The sequence below is a fragment of the Hyposmocoma kahamanoa genome, unplaced genomic scaffold, assembly GCF_003589595.1.
Source record: "Hyposmocoma kahamanoa isolate Upper Pololo Valley unplaced genomic scaffold, ASM358959v1 66, whole genome shotgun sequence".
In the NCBI taxonomy this organism is placed as follows: Eukaryota; Metazoa; Arthropoda; class Insecta; order Lepidoptera; family Cosmopterigidae; genus Hyposmocoma; species Hyposmocoma kahamanoa.
The window spans coordinates 24815512-24836137 of NW_020653854.1; the positions used below are offsets into that span (position 1 = coordinate 24815512).

General features: G+C 37.0%; 3 protein-coding genes across 5 annotated transcripts; 2 read left to right on the forward strand and 1 right to left on the reverse strand.

Moving 5' to 3' along the window:
• Positions 1 to 258: 258 nt before the first annotated feature.
• Positions 259 to 9991, forward strand: LOC113232078 (DNA polymerase zeta catalytic subunit-like). The gene is made up of 5 exons (XM_026466705.1): positions 259 to 632; positions 3346 to 3536; positions 4445 to 4672; positions 8461 to 8677; positions 9833 to 9991. The coding sequence occupies exons 1-5, from the start codon at positions 543 to 545 to the stop codon at positions 9989 to 9991; spliced, it is 885 nt and encodes a 294-aa protein (XP_026322490.1). The 5' UTR covers positions 259 to 542.
• Positions 9992 to 10573: 582 nt separating this feature from the next.
• On the reverse strand, positions 10574 to 20469 carry LOC113231942. 3 transcript variants are annotated; one of them, XM_026466495.1, is made up of 7 exons: positions 19897 to 20469; positions 19231 to 19353; positions 17974 to 18120; positions 16900 to 17121; positions 15727 to 15954; positions 11518 to 11701; positions 10574 to 10693 (listed from the first exon to the last, which is right to left on the reverse strand). In XM_026466495.1, the coding sequence occupies exons 1-6, from the start codon at positions 20368 to 20370 to the stop codon at positions 11696 to 11698; spliced, it is 1200 nt and encodes a 399-aa protein (XP_026322280.1). In that variant the 5' UTR covers positions 20371 to 20469; the 3' UTR covers positions 10574 to 10693; positions 11518 to 11695. The 3 variants fall into 3 exon arrangements, with proteins under 3 accessions (XP_026322280.1, XP_026322278.1, XP_026322281.1); XM_026466496.1 differs by lacking the exons at positions 10574 to 10693; positions 11518 to 11701 and adding an exon at positions 16633 to 16791 and having other exon boundaries at positions 15884 to 15954; positions 19897 to 20466; XM_026466493.1 differs by lacking the exons at positions 10574 to 10693; positions 11518 to 11701 and having other exon boundaries at positions 15542 to 15954.
• LOC113231941 (interleukin-1 receptor-associated kinase 4-like) lies at positions 10607 to 15401 on the forward strand. Its single transcript, XM_026466492.1, has 4 exons — positions 10607 to 10791; positions 12485 to 12651; positions 12936 to 13813; positions 14241 to 15401. The coding sequence occupies exons 1-4, from the start codon at positions 10622 to 10624 to the stop codon at positions 14676 to 14678; spliced, it is 1653 nt and encodes a 550-aa protein (XP_026322277.1). The 5' UTR covers positions 10607 to 10621; the 3' UTR covers positions 14679 to 15401.
• Positions 20470 to 20626: the final 157 nt, after the last annotated feature.

Sequence of the window (20626 nt, forward strand, 5' to 3'; positions counted from 1 at the left end):
GACACTGTAAACTGCACGACAATCTGTCGTCACGACATAGTGGGAACACGCCCTAACTTTCATTCGATAATTGTGTTCTGAATAACGTTTGTAACGTTTGCCGGTCGAGAAGTTCGAGTAACCGTACGGGTGTGACGTCATTTCGGTTAAGTTTCGAATACTACAGTTTGACGTTCGATTCGGGTGTTGTGAATAAAAATGGAAAGAAATCGGTCGACAACTGAGTTATCGTAAGGTCCTGAATCGACCCCCAGCAGAGACTTGTGTAATTGTGTAACTCCCGTTCTCCAGTGTAAACCCCTTCTGACAGTCAGCGAGACGGATTATGGTCTAAACCTCTGTGCCCAGCGTTGAGACGTATTCGGTTGTCCTTTAAAGTAGGGTTAGCCCGACGACGCGACTTGAGCAAGAGCGGTATAAAGCGCGACATACTGCTATTCTCGCATAGAGATCTCGCGCAAGCCGCACCCTGTCGTGCCAACCCTACTGAACACTATATTTGACTTCCTGTCTTTCAGACCAAGAAACGATATGTAGGCTATATGTACGAGAGTCCCGATCAAGAGAAACCTGTATACGAAGCGAAAGGAATTGAAACCGTGAGGCGCGATGGCTGCCCAGCTGGAGTCAAGGTGATTTGAGTCCCATCATACTTTTAGCTCAGAAACCATTATAATACCGAAGCTATAAAAAGGAATTTCTAGTTTTAAGTAGAATCAAGACGACATGAAACACTTTGGACCGTTTTTATTGTAACAGGTCTAGAGTTGAATTTAAATCTGAAGTGTCAGGCTGTTGCACTTGATCATAGTTTCCCAAAGTGGTCCCTATCGTGCCCCAATGGGCGCTGAATAGTCCTGAGAGGGGCGGTAGCGGCATCGGAAGTAATCAGGGGGTGTTGATACTGCCCAGGGGTTGTTGATACTGTCCAGGGGTTGCTACCGCATTAGAAAATAAAACCTGTATTATCTGTATAAACTACACTACATATCGCACTCTCAATACAAATAGTCAAGTAAGTAAATAACTCGAAAAGTGTATTTTCTCAGAAACGATGAAAAACGAATTACTTCCCTTGAAAGATCATTAAAATGTATGTATGGTTTATAGTTTATTACAGACACTTAAACAATTTTCTACTTGCCAAATATATTTAAAAATAAATTGGAAAAAATATTTCACATTTTTTAATAAGGACTATTTTGGCCTGAACTAAATCGCATAAAGTGTAAGGGCGTGTTCCCACTATGTCATCACGTTTTATTATCGTTAGACGACTGTCGTGTCTAGCCTGTTCCCATATCACGACTATCTGTCGTGGATGATTTTTTATCGTTGAACGACTGTCGTGACTAACTGTTCCCACTAGATCGTGACGACAATTTATCGTTTCACGCCATTGTCTCGCCTTGTCGTTTGCATGACATGAGGCACTGCAGTCGCTTGTATGTTCTTTTGGAAGTCAGTATTGTGTGTTCGCTCGAAATGGATGAAGACGAAATTTTAATAATATATTACTTTTAAAAATGCGGAATAGGAAGCAAACAAAGAAAAGAAAATATAACGTGACGTGACAATAGGAGCTGCGACAATCTGTCGTCACGTTTTTATCGTGACGTTTTTTTATCGTCGGACGACTGTCGTTCTAGCTGTTCCCACTGTGACGACAGTTTGTCGTTGTAACGATAAAAAATCGTGAACGACAGTTAATCGTGTCGTGCTGTATGTGAACAACTTCAATTAAATATACAAGCCACGACACTGTAAAACTGCAGGACAATCTGTCGTCACGACATAGTGGGAACGCGCCCTGACTCATTAGGAGTTAAGTAGATATCTTTTAATTTTTTCTTACATTTTAACAACTGTTTCATTGACGGGTAGAGAATTAAATTTCAAGTTCAGTAATGATATAATATTGATACAACACTATTGTAATAGCAGTGCGATATGTGTAATTGTTTTTTGTGTTAAGTTAATATAAAAAAAAACATGTTTTAAAGTATTTTTGTGGCGATAGGCATTGAATTTTTTTGTCTTGCCTAAGTGGGCGGTGAGCTAAATAGTTCGGAAACCTCTGCACTTCATTAATACCATAGTAGCGTAAAAAAATAATAAAAAGAATCCTCATATCTCATATAATAATAATAATAATGTGCCAGGCCAAATCTAGTCTCAAAGTAGAGAATTCCTTGTGCTACGAGTGCCACAGCAGCCCCATATCTTTCATATAAATTTTGTTTAAAGTGACGCTCCCTATCAAATTCTTGGTTATGTGGGAAGAGCAATATAACCTGACCTTCTCAATCAGGATCATGTCCTCCCTTCATTCGGTTCTCAAAAGGCTAGTGCCTTGACTTAGCCGTCCCGGGTGCACGTACAGTACCCTACCTATTTTCCAGATAGGTACCGGAGCTGTAGGCACTCTCCCATTTCATTCCCATTGCACGTTTCCATTGCACCTTGCGCAACTAACGGTTGCCACCCCTTTGACTAGAGTCAAGTGACTTAGAAGTCAACTACCAAATCTCCAGAGTACCAGAGCAACGGAATACACTCCCGGCACTAACCAGAACCGTTCATTTTCCAAATTGGCTCTACTTGGAACCGAACACTGCGGTCCCGCTACCCTCCAGAATTAGTCACCGGGGACAGTCAGCTGAGAGTCCTAAAACCCGTTACTAAGCGACGCAACAGACACCCTCTAATTCCCCAAAGGCACTGGTACTCCCGCATGCAGACGGAACGCAGCAAACTGCTTGGCGCCTGGCTTCGACGGGAGGGTGGTAGCAAGCCAGTCGGTCCCTTGCGGAACCTACCACCGCAAAGTGGGATCATTCAGCCGTCACTAGATGTTATTGATACAAGTAGTGTCGTTGCCCGGGGTGGACCGCTAGGAGGTAGATCCCAACCACCCCATAACAGTATGAAAAATCAATTTTGAATTGACCAACTTCTGCTGTCCCGATTTTTTCTTCCCACACAGTGAAATAATGCTTATAAGAAACTGAGCCTATTAACATTAATAAAAAAAAAACCAGTCAATTTTATTAATTTTGTACGACAAAATATTTTATGAAATTTGACCAACTTCGGCTGTCTCGATTTTTTTTCGTCCTATACAATAAAATGAACCCTTCGTGAAATTGATTTGAATAATACAAAAAAAATTTGATCAATTTTATTCATTTTTATGGGCCAAGAAATTTACATTACCAAAATGAAATGTTTTCGCAAAAAAATGGTTCATAAGATAGTTTCCTTGTATTCTATGGTTTTGGATTTCCCCATACTGTCCACAACTCACAAAAAAACACTCTGTATACCGTTCCCAATTAATTTCAGATTCTGCAACGTTCCCTCATCGAGCTATTTTCCCACGGCGACATGTCGCGTGTAAAGCGCATGGTAATGTCGACTCTATGCAAGTTGGCCGACGGCTCACTGCCACCGCAGGACCTTTTCTTCACGAGGGAATATCACGGTCCTGCTGGGTACAGGCCTGGGGCCGCTGCTCCACCTAATGAGATAGCCAAGTTAGTTTATACAATATATTAATAAAAATGGAACTAAATTAATTTGCTACTCCGCAAAACCAAAGGAGGTTAAATCGTGCACAATAACTGCGCTTGTGTTGTTTTTTTTTTCATAATTTTACCCACCCTCCCTCCGCTTCAAATTAGTAAAATAACACAAACGCACCTGTAAGCATTGACTTACAAATAAATGGACGACGGGTCTAATACAAAAACCACGTAAAAAATGTCCCAAGTGAACCTATTCGAAATTTAAATTGTAATGTCATCGCAGTATCGCGCTGTCAGTCGAACAAATGAAGACTAAAGCGGAGTTTGGCGCTCTGTATACGATTTTAGCGCCTTACAAGTGCGGACACTTTTTAGCGCGGACCCGACGTCCATATAATTGTAAGTCAATGCCTGCAAGTAACAGATCCCACCACTAAAAATATGCCCGACACGTGTTTCACCTCGTACCAAAGAGATATAGAAGTGGCCAAGTACCGCTTATATTTTAACCAATCGGGAGGCAGTAGGACATTTGAGTAGCATTACGATTATCATATTTGATATTTTAGTTAGCAAAAATACAACTTTTTTTTATTTTTCATTTCAGTAGCGAGTACCATAGGCAATAGAATTTTGGTTCAGAACTAGGAAGAATCCCTATGTGATTTTTTTAAATTTATTGAGGCTTTGGCTAAGCCATCAGCCTAAGCATGAATTATTATAATTATTACTGAGTTTTAAATGCAATTTTTTTAAAAAGGCTACTAAAACTAACTACTACAGTATGAAAGTAAAAAAAAATTTGCGCCTTTGTGACATGGTTTATGAAATTATATTTGACAGATTAAAATACAGGATTAGAAAAAGTCATTTTATTATTTAGGGTGAGATATTTAATGAATTTATTGTATTTTTAGACGAATAGCTTCCCGCGATCGTAGAGCGGTTCCTCGCTCCGGCGAACGTGTAGCGTGGCAAGTATGTGCGGGACCCCCCGGGGCCCCGTTAGTCAAACTTGCTAGGACCCCAGAAGAGTTAGTGGCCGATAGTGGACTGACCCCCCACGTGTCGTACTATGCACTTAGGGTGCTATTGCCGCCGCTGCATAGATGTTTGTCGCTCCTTGGCGTCAACGTGTTTAAATGGTGAGTTACGCGGCACATCTTACGATTTATTTTGTTAGTACTTATTATGTAATGTATTTGTGACCATATTCTTTGGTTGTACGCCTTTTGCATATTACCTGGAAGAAATTCTTACATAGCAATATAGGCCACCTGTTTCACATTAAAAAAAGCTTTTGAATGATTGTAAAACTACCTTCATGCATATTATATAGTATAGGGCACACAATCACAGACACACACATAGACAACCACAAATTACACTCACGAAGGAAATCGATGTAGGCCATACAAATATTTCTGCCGACCCGGGAAAGAACCCGGGACCTCTGCGTGGCAGACCATCATGGTAACCGTTCGGCCACGGAGGCAGTAGCACGGAACAAATAAGTAATGAGAACGGACATTCTCCGCCCCTCCCTAGCTTTAGATACTGCACCACGCCCCGCACATTGACGGTCACATTGACTAATCGAGAACAAGGTTGTCGGCGAGCCGTTTTCGCGCTAAGACGGCTTTGATATTTGAATATAGTTTTCATTTATTCAGTACGAAATTTGTACGTTAATATATAACATCATTTTATGTTACTATTTATAATGGTCGTGAATTGTGCTGTGTGATAATCATCTCAACGGGATAAAGAGAGGAGTTTCTTTCGTTTTTTGAAAGATGAAACGTAGTAAGTAAATAAACTTATGTCTGAGACTCATTCAGTTATTGTTGTGTTTAGTGCAGAGTAATATATAGGTAACACAGGTTTATTGTATCAATATAATGAGACGCCATAACTTCGTGAGCTAGACAAGGGTTCTCGAATTTTCAATTTTTATTGCCGATAAATATTACGTGAATATACCTATTATTAACTAGATAAAGTTGGACATGCAATTTGAAATACTTTGGTTACCTTATTTAAAAATACCTGTCCGAAATATAACAATTTAAGTGCTTTTAATATATTTTTTTAAATAAATCTTCAATATTATTCTAGGTAGTGAATTAATGGAAAATATAATATTATGTCGATATAAATACGTAATGAACATGTGTAATTATTAGGATTCTATAATAGAATTACAGATAACAGACTCGCGTTAGAATTTTCGCTATGTTGCCGTTCTGACCACGTGACATAATAGTACGAGCAAGGGATGGGTAACCCTGCCACTTCACGCACACATTTGTGCAGATAGCGCCTTGCTGTATGTAGTAGTAGTAGGTAAATAATTTTCGACCGTTCTATGGAGTGTCCAGGGTGTGACGTTACATAGAAGTGTTTGTTTAATGGAGCCAATAATTTATAATAACTCGCCGAAAGTACTAAGCCTGAGAAAAATCTTACGCTATTAAAAAAAAAAAACAACTTATTGTTTAATAAAATGTACTTGACTAATAATAATATACGGTGTCAGAATTTTTAAATGAGAATTCCCAGTCCCAAAATATGTTGAGGGTGTGTTGTTATAAGAGCCCATTTAAGGTAGTTTTCCAACACCGGCGAGGCGAGACGATAATAGAAATCTCGTTAGCCTATTTCCATCATTAATTGCCATTAACAGCTCGCGCGAGATCGTGATGGTATTGTGGATTGTATGGATTTAGTGTTGTTCAGTTCATCTAGATATAAATACGCGGTAGTAATCACATGTCCTGTACTTATTATTAAATATGTTAACGAAAGTAGAATCCGATTAAACCATTTTTTTATTAAAACTTACGCACTGCACATTTCGCGATTGATATTAATAGCCACCGCGAGACCGTGCGGGGCACTCGCACGAGTAATCGTGTTTCCGTTGCAGAGTATAAAATATAGTATTATAATACACCAACAAACATTTCAAGTCTCGTCTCGCTCATCCTCGTCGATCTAGACAATTTCTACCGAAGATGTTTGTTCATCTGGATGTTTTTAATTCGAATATTAATTTATAGAAGACGCAATTACGTGTTTCGCTTGAGTTTTAGCTTTTAATATTTTTTTGTTTTACAGAACAATATAACAGTATACTGTATTACTATTCTAACAAATCTGTAAATTTATATTTTTATTGTTTAACATTTTTGTTTTCTTCGTTTTATATTTGGATATTGTAATTTTACACTAAAATTTAATTTTATCATGCTGTGTACAGTTTTTGGAATGTGTTGTTAATGTATCAAACTGTATCTGTTAACATGGTTACGTTCTGTTTGTGTACCTTTAAAATAAAATTTAAAAAAGATGTGCTAGGAGAGAATTGAAACTTTGTCGACAAATTTCAATTCTCATCTCGCCTCGTTTCGTGTCTCGTCTCGCCTCGCCGGTGGAAAAGAACCTTGAGTCTTCTTCTATCTGCATCTTATTATTATGGGGAATTCCTTAGTACCCTTTAATTGGTGATCCATGTGCCTGGTTTAAATCTGGCTCGAAGAACAAACAAAGATGTACGGTGTATCCGTAATCTTATAAAATGATAGTTTGGTAATAAAATTGATAAGTATAATTTAATTGCTTACTGATAAAAGTAAAGTGATTACTGATAATGATACATTTTGATGGATTTGTGATTCAAATGAGTACGTGAACTGATTTAACTTACAACATTAAGGTTTAAACTACTGATGGAGAGCATTGCTGCTGTTCTCTACATAAAAAACGGCTAAGTAACAAAATATTTTTTGAGATATCATAAAAAACCATAACCCAGTTTTAGAATATGGAAATTGTTTAATAATACAGGCTGTATATTTGGAAGTGAGACCTATTCATACATGTCATAGTAAATCATGTTACAACTTAACATAGACTAAAATAAAATTAGGACATGGGAGAGAACAAAAAATAAATCAACAAATGTGTTTCGGAGTGTACATAGGAATAAACCGATTCCCTTTACGCTTGATTTCGAGTGCAATGGGAATACTACCAAGCGAGCGCCGAGTGAGGCAGCAACAATAACAATGATTTCACATCTCCCTTCCTACTTTTTCGCGGGCTTAGGACCGACAAAGCACCTCACTCTCTAGAAAATAAAAACTAAGTTACTCACCTACTTATTTATGTTATGATGAAAAAAGCTGTTATTAAAGTGATTACGTATTAGCTTATGTTAATTATTTTTTACTTGAACTAAATGTTTTCATCGAAATGTTTTACATACAAAAGATAGTTTATGATAACTAGTTAACATTTAATATATAATTATCATAAATGATAATGATTGATTTTTTAGTTATTTACACTTCATTTACACTTACGTGGTACGGAGCAAGTGTTCAAAATGTCCACCGTTTTCCACAATGCATAGTCTAGCACAGCACAGTACATTTTGTTTTAATTTGTATTTGTTTGTTTTAAAGTGTGTGTGCAACCGCGTAAACTCCGATTTGGGAACATTTCAATAGCTTGTCTCACACCATCACCACTTATTGCGTAGACCAGACCAAGGTCGCGAGTGCACTGTCTCTCTATGCAAACAGCAATTTCGCGTATGCGCCCGCGCCCCCACCCCCGACCTGTGATTTGTTTTTCGTCGCCGTGCCAGAGAACAAAGCCATGCCGCCGCCGCCCGCTGCTGCGTCGGAGCTAAAGATGGGAAAAACTGCTTATTTTTAAAACGTTTAAACGTTACGCTTTTTAAAAAAAGCGTGCTTTTTTAAACGCTTTTTCACTTAAACGCTTTTTCGTTTGAAGCTAACAATAATAACTAGTTATTTATTGACCATTTGTCACTTGCTGCGTTTTAGTTAGTGGACGGCAGATTGTCGGTCGTCGACCATACAGTGGAGATATTGTGGGATGAATTATTATTAACTCCCAACAGGTGGGCTGAAGTAGGGCACACGCGCGAGGCCGTCCAAAAGCAGACCCGAGGAGGTATCGCGCGGTACATGTGGCGCAGGCGCTGCGCCCTGTGCGGCGCGCCGGGCGTGCAGGCGCTGTGCGCCGCCTGCGCGGGGAGGGGCGGCGGGCGGACCGCCATCGCCGCGCTGATGACTCGCTGTAGCCACGCCGATACTTGCGTCGCTTCTTGTCATATGGTAAGTACTTTTCGGGTTTCTTTTTAGGGTTTTGAAATTCGTACTTGACGATGGACTGTGGTGCACGTTTTGTTTTTTATTTAAAAAAAACAATGACACTTTCAACTACGCGATATGTTGTACATTTTTTTATGTAATCCGTTGGTATAATTTATTCTTCTTACTGTTGACATTAAATTGACAACGATAGCTAATTTATGATGTGTGAATGAATAAAACTGATTTGTTATAGTTCCAACTGTTTTTCTTTCATCTGCCATTTCCTTCGCTATAGTGAAGTGAAAAGTTGTGTGTTTCGCTCGGCAGCAAAGTTGTTTCACGTCTCGTGCCTTGACAACTAGTAGCTATTAGTTGTTTACCTTAGAATAATAACGCATAGAATGATAGTTTCATATCAAACGAACTGTCACAAGTGAGGCAAAAATCAAATTCATGTAGGCTAGTTTTAGTAGTAGGTTAATTTTCGGTTTTAGTGAATATTTATATAAAAGTACAAGTTGAAACGCGTTACTTCCTTGTGGAATTTGATGTTAGTATCTATTTTATGTTTATCTGACGTATTTTTACACTCATTTACAGCAGCACATTTCGTCATTTTTAGCTAAAATTCTGGAGCTGTTCGCGGTGCAAGTTGACCTTGAGCTCTGAAGGCCCGCCCGCTCGTGTAGGCCCTTTGGGAGCGCTTCAATTTGCCTCACTTAGCGTGTGCGGGCTAGGTTTCTATGCGTTATTATTCTAAGTTGTTTACCATAAAAGAAAAAGAAAGAAACAACAGAAGAAATGCAAAAAGTACGCAAGAGAACGTATGTTTAGTCTCAAAGCAAAACACCTGAGAAAATCGAGGTCAATATGTCATCTATGGAAAAAATATTCAATAGTTTATAGTTCCTCCAAGGTCATAATGTCGAAAACTCACTGTCTCGGGGTGAGTGTTTGTGATCCGTCGTTGTGATCGATTTTCATAACACAAGTGCTGTAGTTACTTACTTCGGCGTCAGAGTAACATATGTTACGTTGCGTAGTATTTATTGACTTATATTTAGTAAAATTTGCGCGAGTGAGTGTACAGAATTGTGAAAAAACAAATATTAGAAAGAATATTGTGCTTCAGTAGGGAATCCACATTCCGTTTATAATGCCTGTCCTTGTCCACAGATCTGCAATTCGTGCTGTGGTCACACTTATTCTCAGTGTTGCAACAATACGGAATGTCCCGTTCTTTGGCGGCGGCTGACCGCGCAGCACCGTTTCACCGACGTGCAGCAACTAATACACAATCTACCTGAATATTTTCACCAACAAATAGATTTTTAACCTTAAAATAATTATAAATAAATTATGTTCGTAGAGTATTTTTTTACAAATAAATAATGAAGCTTTATTATTTATGTGTCCTTATTATTCTCATGGTGTGAAGTGTATTACTATCATTAAGTCCAGATTTGACAAATTAAACATAAAATCGTTCCCGTATATTCGATATAACTCTATTGTTTGTTCTATAAATCAATAATATTTACAAACTAAGTACCTTAAAAAATTCATGAGAAAATAATGGTCATCAACGTTTATAATATTTATTAAATAAATCAAATTTGCTGGGCTTTAAAAGGCTTGTTGGTTTATAAAACTTATAAACTTTAACAATCTTCGAAAATGTAAAGTTTAATGCCAAGTGTTCCGCTTTTTTGTGCTATATTCAACGCTTCAAAAAGAGATAGACAAAGTTTGTATCAGTAGTTTGTCACTCACACAATATTCTTATCTATCATACGACCTTTACATAAAATTCACTATATTTATGCAAAACTTGTTTTCGTCAACTTTTTCCTGTTGGGATTTCCAGTTTTTAGATTAATTCAGGCTTCATACTGCGTTGTAATCGTTAGTTTTCGGGTTTAGAAGTCGAAGTTTTCACCGTGAAGTGGAAAAAAGTGGTTTGAAATGTTATTACTTGAGAAAAACACGGAGCTGCGTAAGTTGCCCGCGGGGAAACTTTGCAACATCGTGAATATTCTGGAAACAGATAATGATTGGAAGAAGATTATGTCTCTCATACCCAGGAATCCTCGAAGCGAGTATTTCGAACCAAAATATAATAACGAACACATCAAGTGAGTTCTTTTTAAAGAAATCTTATATTGTCTTTATGCAGTCCAGCACATCAATATCAACTTTGGATCGCTTTTATATTAAGCGTCGTAAAGTTGAATTTAAATAGTATGTGTGAAATTTGACGTACTTTTGACCCTGATTATGTTTATTTGCAAAAAACATAATCAGGGTTTTGTAAAATACTAACATATTCACAGGGCTTTATTAAACATCTTAACAAGTTTTGTTCCATGACTTTTCATAATTCATCAGATTTTAGTATCTAACGAAAATAATAGATAACTCCTAACTAACTAGCAGTAACAAAAGAAAGCAGTACTAGCGGTACTGATCAAAAAGGTGTGAGAGTAGAACAAAAACTGAAAAGTTTATATTTTGCTAAATTGTTTTATAAAAAATCATTGAGCAAAAGTTGTTTACAATGTTAGTAATATACATATATGGTTTCACATGCAAAATGGTGCCTTGACATTGAGTTGCAGACACCAGCCCATCACAAAATACCATACCATGTATATTATGATTAGTTAGTTTTGATAATGCTTGTTATATGGTAAAAAAGAGGTAAGTGCCCACGCTTAATTGACGTCTGATTTCTACCAATAAAATTGTCTCTATGCTCTCCTACTTAGGCAATACCTTAATATTCAACGATGATGTAATGTATTATTAATGAACCAAATACTTTGAGTCATCATCATTAGCTGAATCTATTCAAAACTTACCTATTGGAAACTAAGTCACCGCGCATCATCAGGCCCTTTTATTCAGGAGTCATTCTTCTTCGGCATAGCATTTTAGACACTTGTTGATCTGCTTTTGCAAACTTGAGGTATTATTATTAGGATGGCTTATTCAGGGTGACAGTCCACCTTCAGACTAAATGGTACTAATCTGTCCCATTTATACCTGTAATGCTATAGGTGGCACTGGTTTATCCCAGTTATACCATTTGGTTATAAACAATGGTATAAATGGTACTGACCTGTCCCATTTATACCTGTAATGGTATAGGTGGCACTAGTTTATCCCAGTTACACCATTGGATTATAGATAATGGTATAAATGATACTGACCTGTCCCATTTATACCTGTAATGGTATAGGTGGCACTAGTTTATCCCAGTTACACCATTGGATTATATATAATGGTATAAATGGTACTGACCTGTCCTATTTATACCTGTAATGGTATAGGTGGCACTAGTTTATTCCAGTTATACCATTGGATTATAAATAATGGTATAACTGGACAGGTTAGTACCACTTATACCATTAATAGTATAACTGGTCTGAAGGCGACAGTCCTTCATCATTGCGACCTGCAATGCAACCGATTGTGATGACTACTATTTACACTGTCGAATTGCGTCCACCGCGAAAGCCCTGGTTTGAGGACGGGGTACTTTCTAGGAATGCATTGATCTTAGCTTTTAGACTATGTACTGGCCACCTTACCCTAAATAAGTTTCTAACATCAAATAAAAAAGACCAGTATCTCCACTATGTAAATTCTGTAACAAAAAGATATGCTACATTTAATGGAATGTGGTCATGTGGCTCTGAGAAGCCAATTTCAATTAGGGGATTTTTGGCAGGTTGGGGAGTTAAATGTCATGTTGCGTGAACCGTTAACCAAGAGGGCTAAAACTCTGTTCATACCTCTCGTGTACTTATGGTTTGTTTATTGCAGACAAATAGAAGATCATGCAAGAGCAAGTAGCAGGAAGTGTGCTGAGATATTATTTGAAGAGTGGGGTACCTCCGGCAAGGTGCGACCTACACTCGTTACTTTGAGAGATGTTTGCACAAAGGCTACAATTTACCGGGCTGCTGATGAGATTTCAAGCATGATACAAGGTAAGAAATGTCTTGAGGGATGTTATGAAAGTAGACATTCAACTACTCCTTGGAATTTATTCCGGCATGACATTGCAGTCACGTGTTACATAAAATTATGAAATTGCCACAGCATACAGCACAGTACCACACAGCTTTTGTAACAGAACCACCAAAAAATTTCGCCAAAATATCTTTAATCATGGACAGTCAAGATTAATAAAGAGCGCTTCCATTTGCATATGCTTTAAAGAAATATTTTCTCTTATGTTATCAAGTTATCATTAATCTATTGTTATTTTCAGAATCTCCCCCACCAAGACCCCAAGACGGGCCTGCAGCAAGAATAGACACAGATATATTGTCTACTTCCACACTGCAGCAGCCAGACAGTACAGCTCAAATAAAAACTGCCCCTGGCAAAGAACAAGCCGAATCCTTAGGCCACAAAACTACTGCTGAAATGGTGTCTGAAGGAAGAAACATACCCAACTCAAGTCAAGATGCTCAAGTCCCATGGCAAACTTGGCTTCCGAAAATTGATTCAATGCTGACAAAATCAAATGTGGCTGGTATAGATTCTGAAATACTCAGAAACCAGGAATTAATTGACTTCCCTTACAAAGACCTTGAGAGAATTACAAAACGGTTTACTGATAAAAAGATTTACATTCCTGATCCTAATGGTGGGTCAGGTAAACTTGCTGGAAAAATTGGTAGTGGAGGTTTTGGAGAAGTTTATGCTGGTTTTCATACTATTTATGGACAGGTGGCTGTGAAAAAAGCACGTACACACCTAGTGTTTGATAAAAAACCTGATATTGCTGTAAAAGTATTTAATGCTGAAGTCAGGTTTCTTGCTCAGTTTAAGCATAAGAATATAGTTCCGATAATCGGGTATTCCATAGATGGACCACTGTGCATTGTGTGTGAATATATTGATGGTGGATCTCTGCAAGATAAATTAGCAGCTAAAATACTGACAGAGAAACAACGTTTGAAGATAATGCTTGGTACAGCTGAGGGTTTGAAATATTTACATGGAGGCAAGAAATTGGAATCTAAGAAAGATAACATTGATTATGAAGCAAATGATTCAGAGCATTTTTCTAAAACTGGAAATTTTGTACATGGTGATATCAAGACAGCCAACATTTTATTGACTAGGGACTTCGTGCCAAAGGTATGTAGCTTCATATATTGTCATATTTTGCGTGTACTAAAATATATTTACATCTTCCTATGTCTGCAGTAACTGTGGCCTGCTAATTGACTACAGTAGTGAAATGAAATTACAAAAGTTTGGTTTCCTTATTGCCAATTAAGTTCTTTGATTTATTAATTTTCCTTTTAACTTTGTTTGCAAGTATATGATGTTGTCTATACCTCGTATGTGATTTGGATTTATTTTTTCAGGAAATATTTGTGTTATATTGTAAACATGTTGTCAAACCATGCTAATTCATTTCAATTAGTTAAATTATACCTCTCTTGGATGCTACATTACTCAAATAAAAAACATATTTAAATAATTAAATTATGAAAAAATGCGTAGCCAAAGTTTTCACTCAAGGCATCAATAAATGGTTTAAATTTTAATATTTTTTCAGATATGTGACTTTGGATTAGGCAAGCAATACAATACTACCTGCATGACTTCATCACCAATGGGATCACACGCCTATATGGCTCCAGAAGGCTTCAAAGGCACCATAACTCAAGAAAATGACATTTACAGCTATGGTATAGTCCTTTTAGAGATGCTAACCGGACATGGCCCTATAGTTCACCAACATCGTGAAACTATCAATATAAAAGACTTTGTAGAAGAGAATTGTCCTAACAATGAGATACAGAATGTTCTAGACCCATTTATTGACAAATGGACAAAGGGTAAGGAGATATATACACTGGCGAAAAAGTGTTTGGAGTATCGCAGGAAGCAAAGGCCTAATGCAGAGGAAATTGTTGATACTTTGTACACTATTAGTGGTTTTGAGAAGGATGATGATAAAGGACTTCCACTTACCGTATTGCCATCTTATTAATATAACCAAAATTAATGATCTAATTTCTACCCTGCTTATATTTTTTTATGAATATTTACATATATACATATATTTTTAGATAATATATTACAAAAATGCTACTAAACAGGCAGACAGGGTAGAAAATTGATAAGGGCAAATAATTAATCGAAAAATTACATTTGAGAATATCGTCATTAACTTTCATTGGTTGGACCATATGCACGTCTTTTCCAAATAAGGGCTAGTACCCTCTACAAGAAATTCTCTACAGCATGTCAGCACGCGGAAGTATCCAGTAGCGTCCTGAGCTGTGGCCACCTGAACGCCCTCAGACATTCCTTAAAATTTTTTACAGTCCCCGGGTCACTCTTATATCCAGTGGTGCAGTTAAATCAGTATAAAACACTTCTTACTAATAAGGTGCTATATGAGTAAATAAATAAAACGCACATTTGCGTATTACTTACACAAATATATTTTTAGATAGTTCTTATATAATTCTAATGATAAATGAAATGTGATATATGTTGTTTATGGCACATAGCTGCAGCATAATAGTGACTGCATGTACAATCAATGATTAAAAGAACTAAGTAGATATTTAATATAAACTACGACAATTAAGATTTAAGATTTTCATGGTAAACTTAATAATTAGCATTAGCTATTTCAAGTGTCTGCAGGAGGTAAAGAATAGTCACTCCATGATAATAAACGTGTGATAGTGATAATTAGTTACAATCATTAACATTTATACATCAATATTTTTTGTTTTGTCAATATTTTTGGCATTTATTGAACTACATAAATTTTTTTTTTGTTATTTTTATTTATAAATACATGGATTTTTTTTACATTTTTGTTTTATTGAATATACAGGTGTACTATATTGCTAAACACTTTTATAAGCAAATTATTTTTTTTTTTGTCATTTTTCCAGTTTTATTTGGCATAAAATTAGTAAAATAAGTTAAATAATACTGATTTGACTCATGCATCTACTGTTTTAAACATACACATATAAATTAAATGGAGCTTACATAGGGTGAGAGCAATGTGCGCGTACCTCTTCAACTCTGTCAGTGAACTGCCTCGGTGGCTGTTCCAAACATTTCACAATGCTAAGCTGTTCATCCTCAGTACAAATTGTGATCAGTGTAGCGATGAGCTTCACGACTTTCCTGCAGTTCTCTGGCTTTGAAGCGCACTGTAGCTTCATCATTTCAGCAAGAATCCTGTAGTCGGTCTGCAGGTTCCACACACACCAAGTGTGCTTTATCCATTCTTTGAGACACTGCAAACAGTAGAACTCCCTTATTCCTGTTATTGTATTATTATTATGTTGATTGTGAGCGTTATTATTCCTTTACTCCTTCAACTGCCTCCATGGTCGAACGGTTACCATGCCGGACTGCCACGCAGAGGTCCCAGGTTAGATTCCCGGCCGGGAGAAATATTTGTATGGCCTACATTTATTTTTCTCGTGACTTTGGGTGTAATTTGTGGTTGTCTATGAGTGTGCCCATGTCACCCGCGACACAGGGTTTCCCTAGTGCGGGGTTATGTTGAGTGTATGCAGTATTAATATTATTCCATCAAATTCGATTAGATTAGTTTTCTCGACAGAATTCCCAACTTGGCATTCTCATAATTTCTCGTTTAATTTCATAATGCAAAAAAATATTTACAAAGTTTGGTGCCAAATGTGGATGATGATAATCTCTTTAAACACAACTACATAATAATGAGTGATCGAAATTGGAGTTAATTTCGCTAAACTAAAGGATAATGTGGACATTCCCTTTTTTAGTGAACATTCCCAAGTTTTCTAAATTTTTCTATAGTGTGTTTGTGGTACCGTTGCGCATCGTTGTTGTCGATTTCCATAACACAAGTGCCTTAGTTACTTTGGGATCGTAGCACCATATGTGATGTTGTCTAATATTTATTTATTCAATTTAAAACATTTTACCCCTTTTCTTCTGTGAAGTATTGATATGTTCCACTTTCAAGTAAGCTTTAATTGGTTGACAGGTATTATTTTAAGCCTGCACTGAACTTGTTCTCAGTGTAGTCTTTTACTAGTTTCTAATACGTTCTTATATGTTAGGGATATAAAGAAAAGGTTGGCCTAAAAAAGAGCAACAAATAACAGAAATACTTATTAAAATGTAAAAAAAGAGTAACAAAAATCGAAAATACGTATTGAATGTAATGTTATATATCCCTATAAACTTACCTCTAAAACATCATTCAGGAGCACATCCTGAATGTCTTTATTGCAGCACAAAATAATTCCATCAACAATAGCTAAGTGAAACCTGCGTCTCTTAGCGCATTTGGTGCGAAGCATTTGGATCAATTTCGTAGTGAATCTGTACAGATTCAGTTTTCTGTATACATTAGACTCATTCAGAACTTGTTCAAGTGTTAGAGCATAGGTTTCGTCAGTCTTCTGCTCCTGCAAGCCAGACATAAAAGTTTAGCAAACATTTTAAGACTTCACAGATAAAAAGGCTAATATGGTGGCAAAAATAAGTATTGATATAATTAAATCTGTCATATTTCAAAATTATTTAGGAATGTGTGGTCAAGAGCACAACAAGCTTTACATTTTTGTACGAATATCGCCCCCAGAGCTAGATATAGCCGCAGATATGCTGCCGTCTGTAACACAGCATGTAAATACTTTTTATTTACCTATATTATGTATAGTTCCTTAGATAGTGGAACATGATTCATATCCTACGACAAGGTCTACCGCTTAACTAATCCGGTTCCTGAGGGAGTGATGCGGTGCGGGAGAAGTGACAGTTTACGTAATAGTTAGTTGTCGCACTGCACACGGGATAATTTCTAAAGATTTTTCTGACAATATTCAATAGCAAGTTTTTTTAAACAAAAGGGCCAAGTGGCTTGTCTGCCCATTTCACTTATCAATGAAGTCTCTATTAGTCTCTGTCTCCCACACCACAGAGCTATCTCAGGAACCGGCTCAGTTAAGCGGTAGGCCTGTAGTTTATGTGAGATTAAAAAAAAAATGTGATTATGATGAGAGCTGAATTAATATAAAGTGAATATAAATAGATTGGTGTATGTGTTTAGATAGACCAGCCCCCGTAGCATGGTTACACATGATAGTCGCAACAAGCCCGATAAAATTGAAGTAAGCGCGCGCTATTGGCTATCTAAATTAGATCTGATTGATTTATTTGTGATTTTTAAAAATTAAAGCGACTATGTCGAGAGCAGAATTAATATTAAAAATAGACGAGTGAATGTACTTAAAGTGATTAGTATAAACAGTCTTCACCTTCACACTGTCCGGTAATAGCAGCAGAAGTTGCAGCAAACTTCCAATCACCAAGTTAGTGACCTCTGCGTCACGTTCTGTGAAGGCCTTCAGCAGAGTGCCATGGATTACCTCATAGTAGTTGCCTGTGTCAAAGACATTTGGCTCCTGCAATGATTTTTTATTGTTATTTTAATCTACTTACATTTAGGACATCACAAATCACAACCTCCAAAGATGCGTTTTGAACTATGATGCTTGTCAAATGTTGACTATAAACCACATTTTAACCGACTTCAAAAAAAGGAGGACTCAATTCGACTATGTTTGTTTTTACTTTTTTTATGTTACATGATATCTCCGGTATTTGTGAATCAATTTTGATAATTCTATTTTTGTTGGGAAGAGGGTACCTCAGTAGTGGTCCAATTTTCTTCAAAATTAGAAGAAAATATTCCTCTAAAGGTGGCTGTTCATGCATGAAGACTTAATTTTATAAATAGCGCTAAATTTTGTAAGGAGCAATTTTGCTATGCTCCAATTTAAGGCGTTTTTCTATCAATATACTTTAAACAGTGAGCACCAAGCTTCATTATCTCCAGTATTAAGGCCCAAATAGTGGCGAACTAGAGGATGAATCTGGTTCTGTGTACTTTCCAGTAACTGATTTTTGTAGTACTCTCTACTGAGATTATCTTGCATTTATTGCAGTTGAAATAATGACTCCAAAACTTTACACAACAGTGTCAAGTGTCAATCAATGAATATTGTAACCACACATAGAAAATAAATAAGTTAACAGTGAATAAAGAGTTAGGGAGTTATCACGGACTAAAGCCTGGTAATCAGCTGATGGTCCTACACGTGTGACTGAATTTGTTGGAAAACCTTTTCGCTGGCACGTCTTCTATGTAGGTTGTCTGTGTTTGTTTCAAATTTTGATTAAAGTTTTTAGTGTTCTTTGTCGCAACGACTCATAAAAATAACTTGTTTGTTTTTATTTTTGTAGAAATTTTGTGGCATAGAAGACTCATATCTTCACAGAATTACCTTAGTGTTTAGAATTATATGTAATGTGATGCTTTTTTCAGTATTTTATTTGTTGTTCGTTCAGTCTTGGAACGTTTTCACTCTGCATTGAACAAACATATCTTTTATTATAATAATTAATTATTTTTAAAATCTTAACTAATTTAAATATTTAAGAGCAACTGAGTGTCAGAAAATAGTTGTGGTAACCTTTTAGAGATAAATTCAATTTGAATGGGACCGACTCACCACATGTTGCAAAATGGAGGCACAACTTTTGAGCCCACTAATTCTATTGGTTGGCACAAAATCTTCAATCAGGAGCAGTGCAATCGGTAGAGTTTTCACGAGATTCACTTGGATCTTGAAATCCTAAAACAAATAATAACTTTAAACTCCAATGACTCACAAATTTAGACACCACATAGTTCCAAGTTTGTCTCCTCAACAATGCATAATAGCAAAATCAGCAAAATCTCCTCAAGGAGTTAAGTTCAGATGTCTGAGTGCACCCCATTGTTAATTATTCAAAAAAATGAGGTGGAAACAATTCGCTTAATGCAAATGCAGACTGAAGGGGACTGTCGACATGGCAAGTAGCACTGAACAGCGCGCGGGTTCTTCGTGGCAGGTAGCACTACTGATAAACAAGAGGATAAATCCACTCTGAGTTTGTTGATTGTCGAAAGCGCGACCGAGGCGCGCCGCCGGTCTACGTGGCGCGTAGCGCTATGCGTCGTGCATTCTTCAAGGCGCGTAGCACTACGTATCGCACGTTGTTCATGCTGCGTAGCACATCGCTTTACGCGCATCATATTCTATGTACTAACAATAACAGTAACAAATTTATAAACCTACAACATCATACTACAAATCTACAACCGCCCTTGCGTAATATACTAAACACAGCCTTACTTTTACATCCTGAATGATCGAGTTATAGACATCAATGAGACTTGGGTACTTCTTGAAATTTTCAGGAGTCAATTTTTGGTGGAGCTCCTCCATAGCCTTATCGAATATGGCCTGGCGGTCAAGCTGCTCCGCTTTCAACACATCATCTAGTTTTACTCCGTAAATAAGCTCGAAAGATGCGTTAAACTTGTTGGTGTACTCGGTGATCACCTCGGTAGTCCAAAGAATGTTAGTTTGCAAATCCACATACAAGATCCATAAGTAAGCAATAATTCGCGTAGATCCTTTCAAATTCTCCTTTAAATCAGCATCATCCAACAATTTTATTAGTTCGTAGAAATGTTGAGAGAATCGATTTTTGTAAATGTCGAACTCCCCATGAGTTTCACATTCTTCGAAGTCTCTGCTTAGTTTAGGCACTAGGCAGTGTTCGATACTTCGTATCATTAGTTGTTCCAGACTGAGAGAATCCATTTTCACTCAACGTAAATTAGAATTTTCACCAATTAATCAATACAAGACCTAATGATTCTAAACTTTTTAGAAACAAATCTTCATTTTTAACGTTCTGTTGTTTTGTCTATGATCGGGCGATCACGGCTTGACAACTTGATTGTCGTTCGTTTAAATTAAAGCGCACATTCCTAGGTAAACGTGTCGACCATGTTGGTTGATATGCTAGTCAACATGGATTACTTACTCCAAAAAATGTCGATTGAGATATTAGCTA

What these genes read in the sequence shown, in the direction of transcription:
- LOC113232078 (XM_026466705.1), top strand. Translation starts at nt 543, where the DNA reads ATGTACGAGAGTCCCGATCAAGAGAAACCTGTATACGAAGCGAAAGGA. An exon ending in GCTGCCCAGCTGGAGTCAAG is followed by an intron (nt 633 to 3,345) that starts GTGATTTGAGTC and finishes AATTAATTTCAG; the next exon opens with ATTCTGCAACGTTCCCTCAT. An exon ending in GGCGTCAACGTGTTTAAATG is followed by an intron (nt 4,673 to 8,460) that starts GTGAGTTACGCG and finishes AACTCCCAACAG; the next exon opens with GTGGGCTGAAGTAGGGCACA.
- LOC113231942 (XM_026466493.1), bottom strand. Translation starts at nt 20,370, where the DNA reads ATGGATTCTCTCAGTCTGGAACAACTAATGATACGAAGTATCGAACAC. An exon ending in CGATCATTCAGGATGTAAAA is followed by an intron (nt 19,354 to 19,896) that starts GTAAGGCTGTGT and finishes TATTTGTTTTAG; the next exon opens with GATTTCAAGATCCAAGTGAA. An exon ending in CCTCCATTTTGCAACATGTG is followed by an intron (nt 18,121 to 19,230) that starts GTGAGTCGGTCC and finishes AAATCATTGCAG; the next exon opens with GAGCCAAATGTCTTTGACAC.
- LOC113231941 (XM_026466492.1), top strand. Translation starts at nt 10,622, where the DNA reads ATGTTATTACTTGAGAAAAACACGGAGCTGCGTAAGTTGCCCGCGGGG. An exon ending in TATAATAACGAACACATCAA is followed by an intron (nt 10,792 to 12,484) that starts GTGAGTTCTTTT and finishes TGTTTATTGCAG; the next exon opens with ACAAATAGAAGATCATGCAA. An exon ending in GATTTCAAGCATGATACAAG is followed by an intron (nt 12,652 to 12,935) that starts GTAAGAAATGTC and finishes TGTTATTTTCAG; the next exon opens with AATCTCCCCCACCAAGACCC.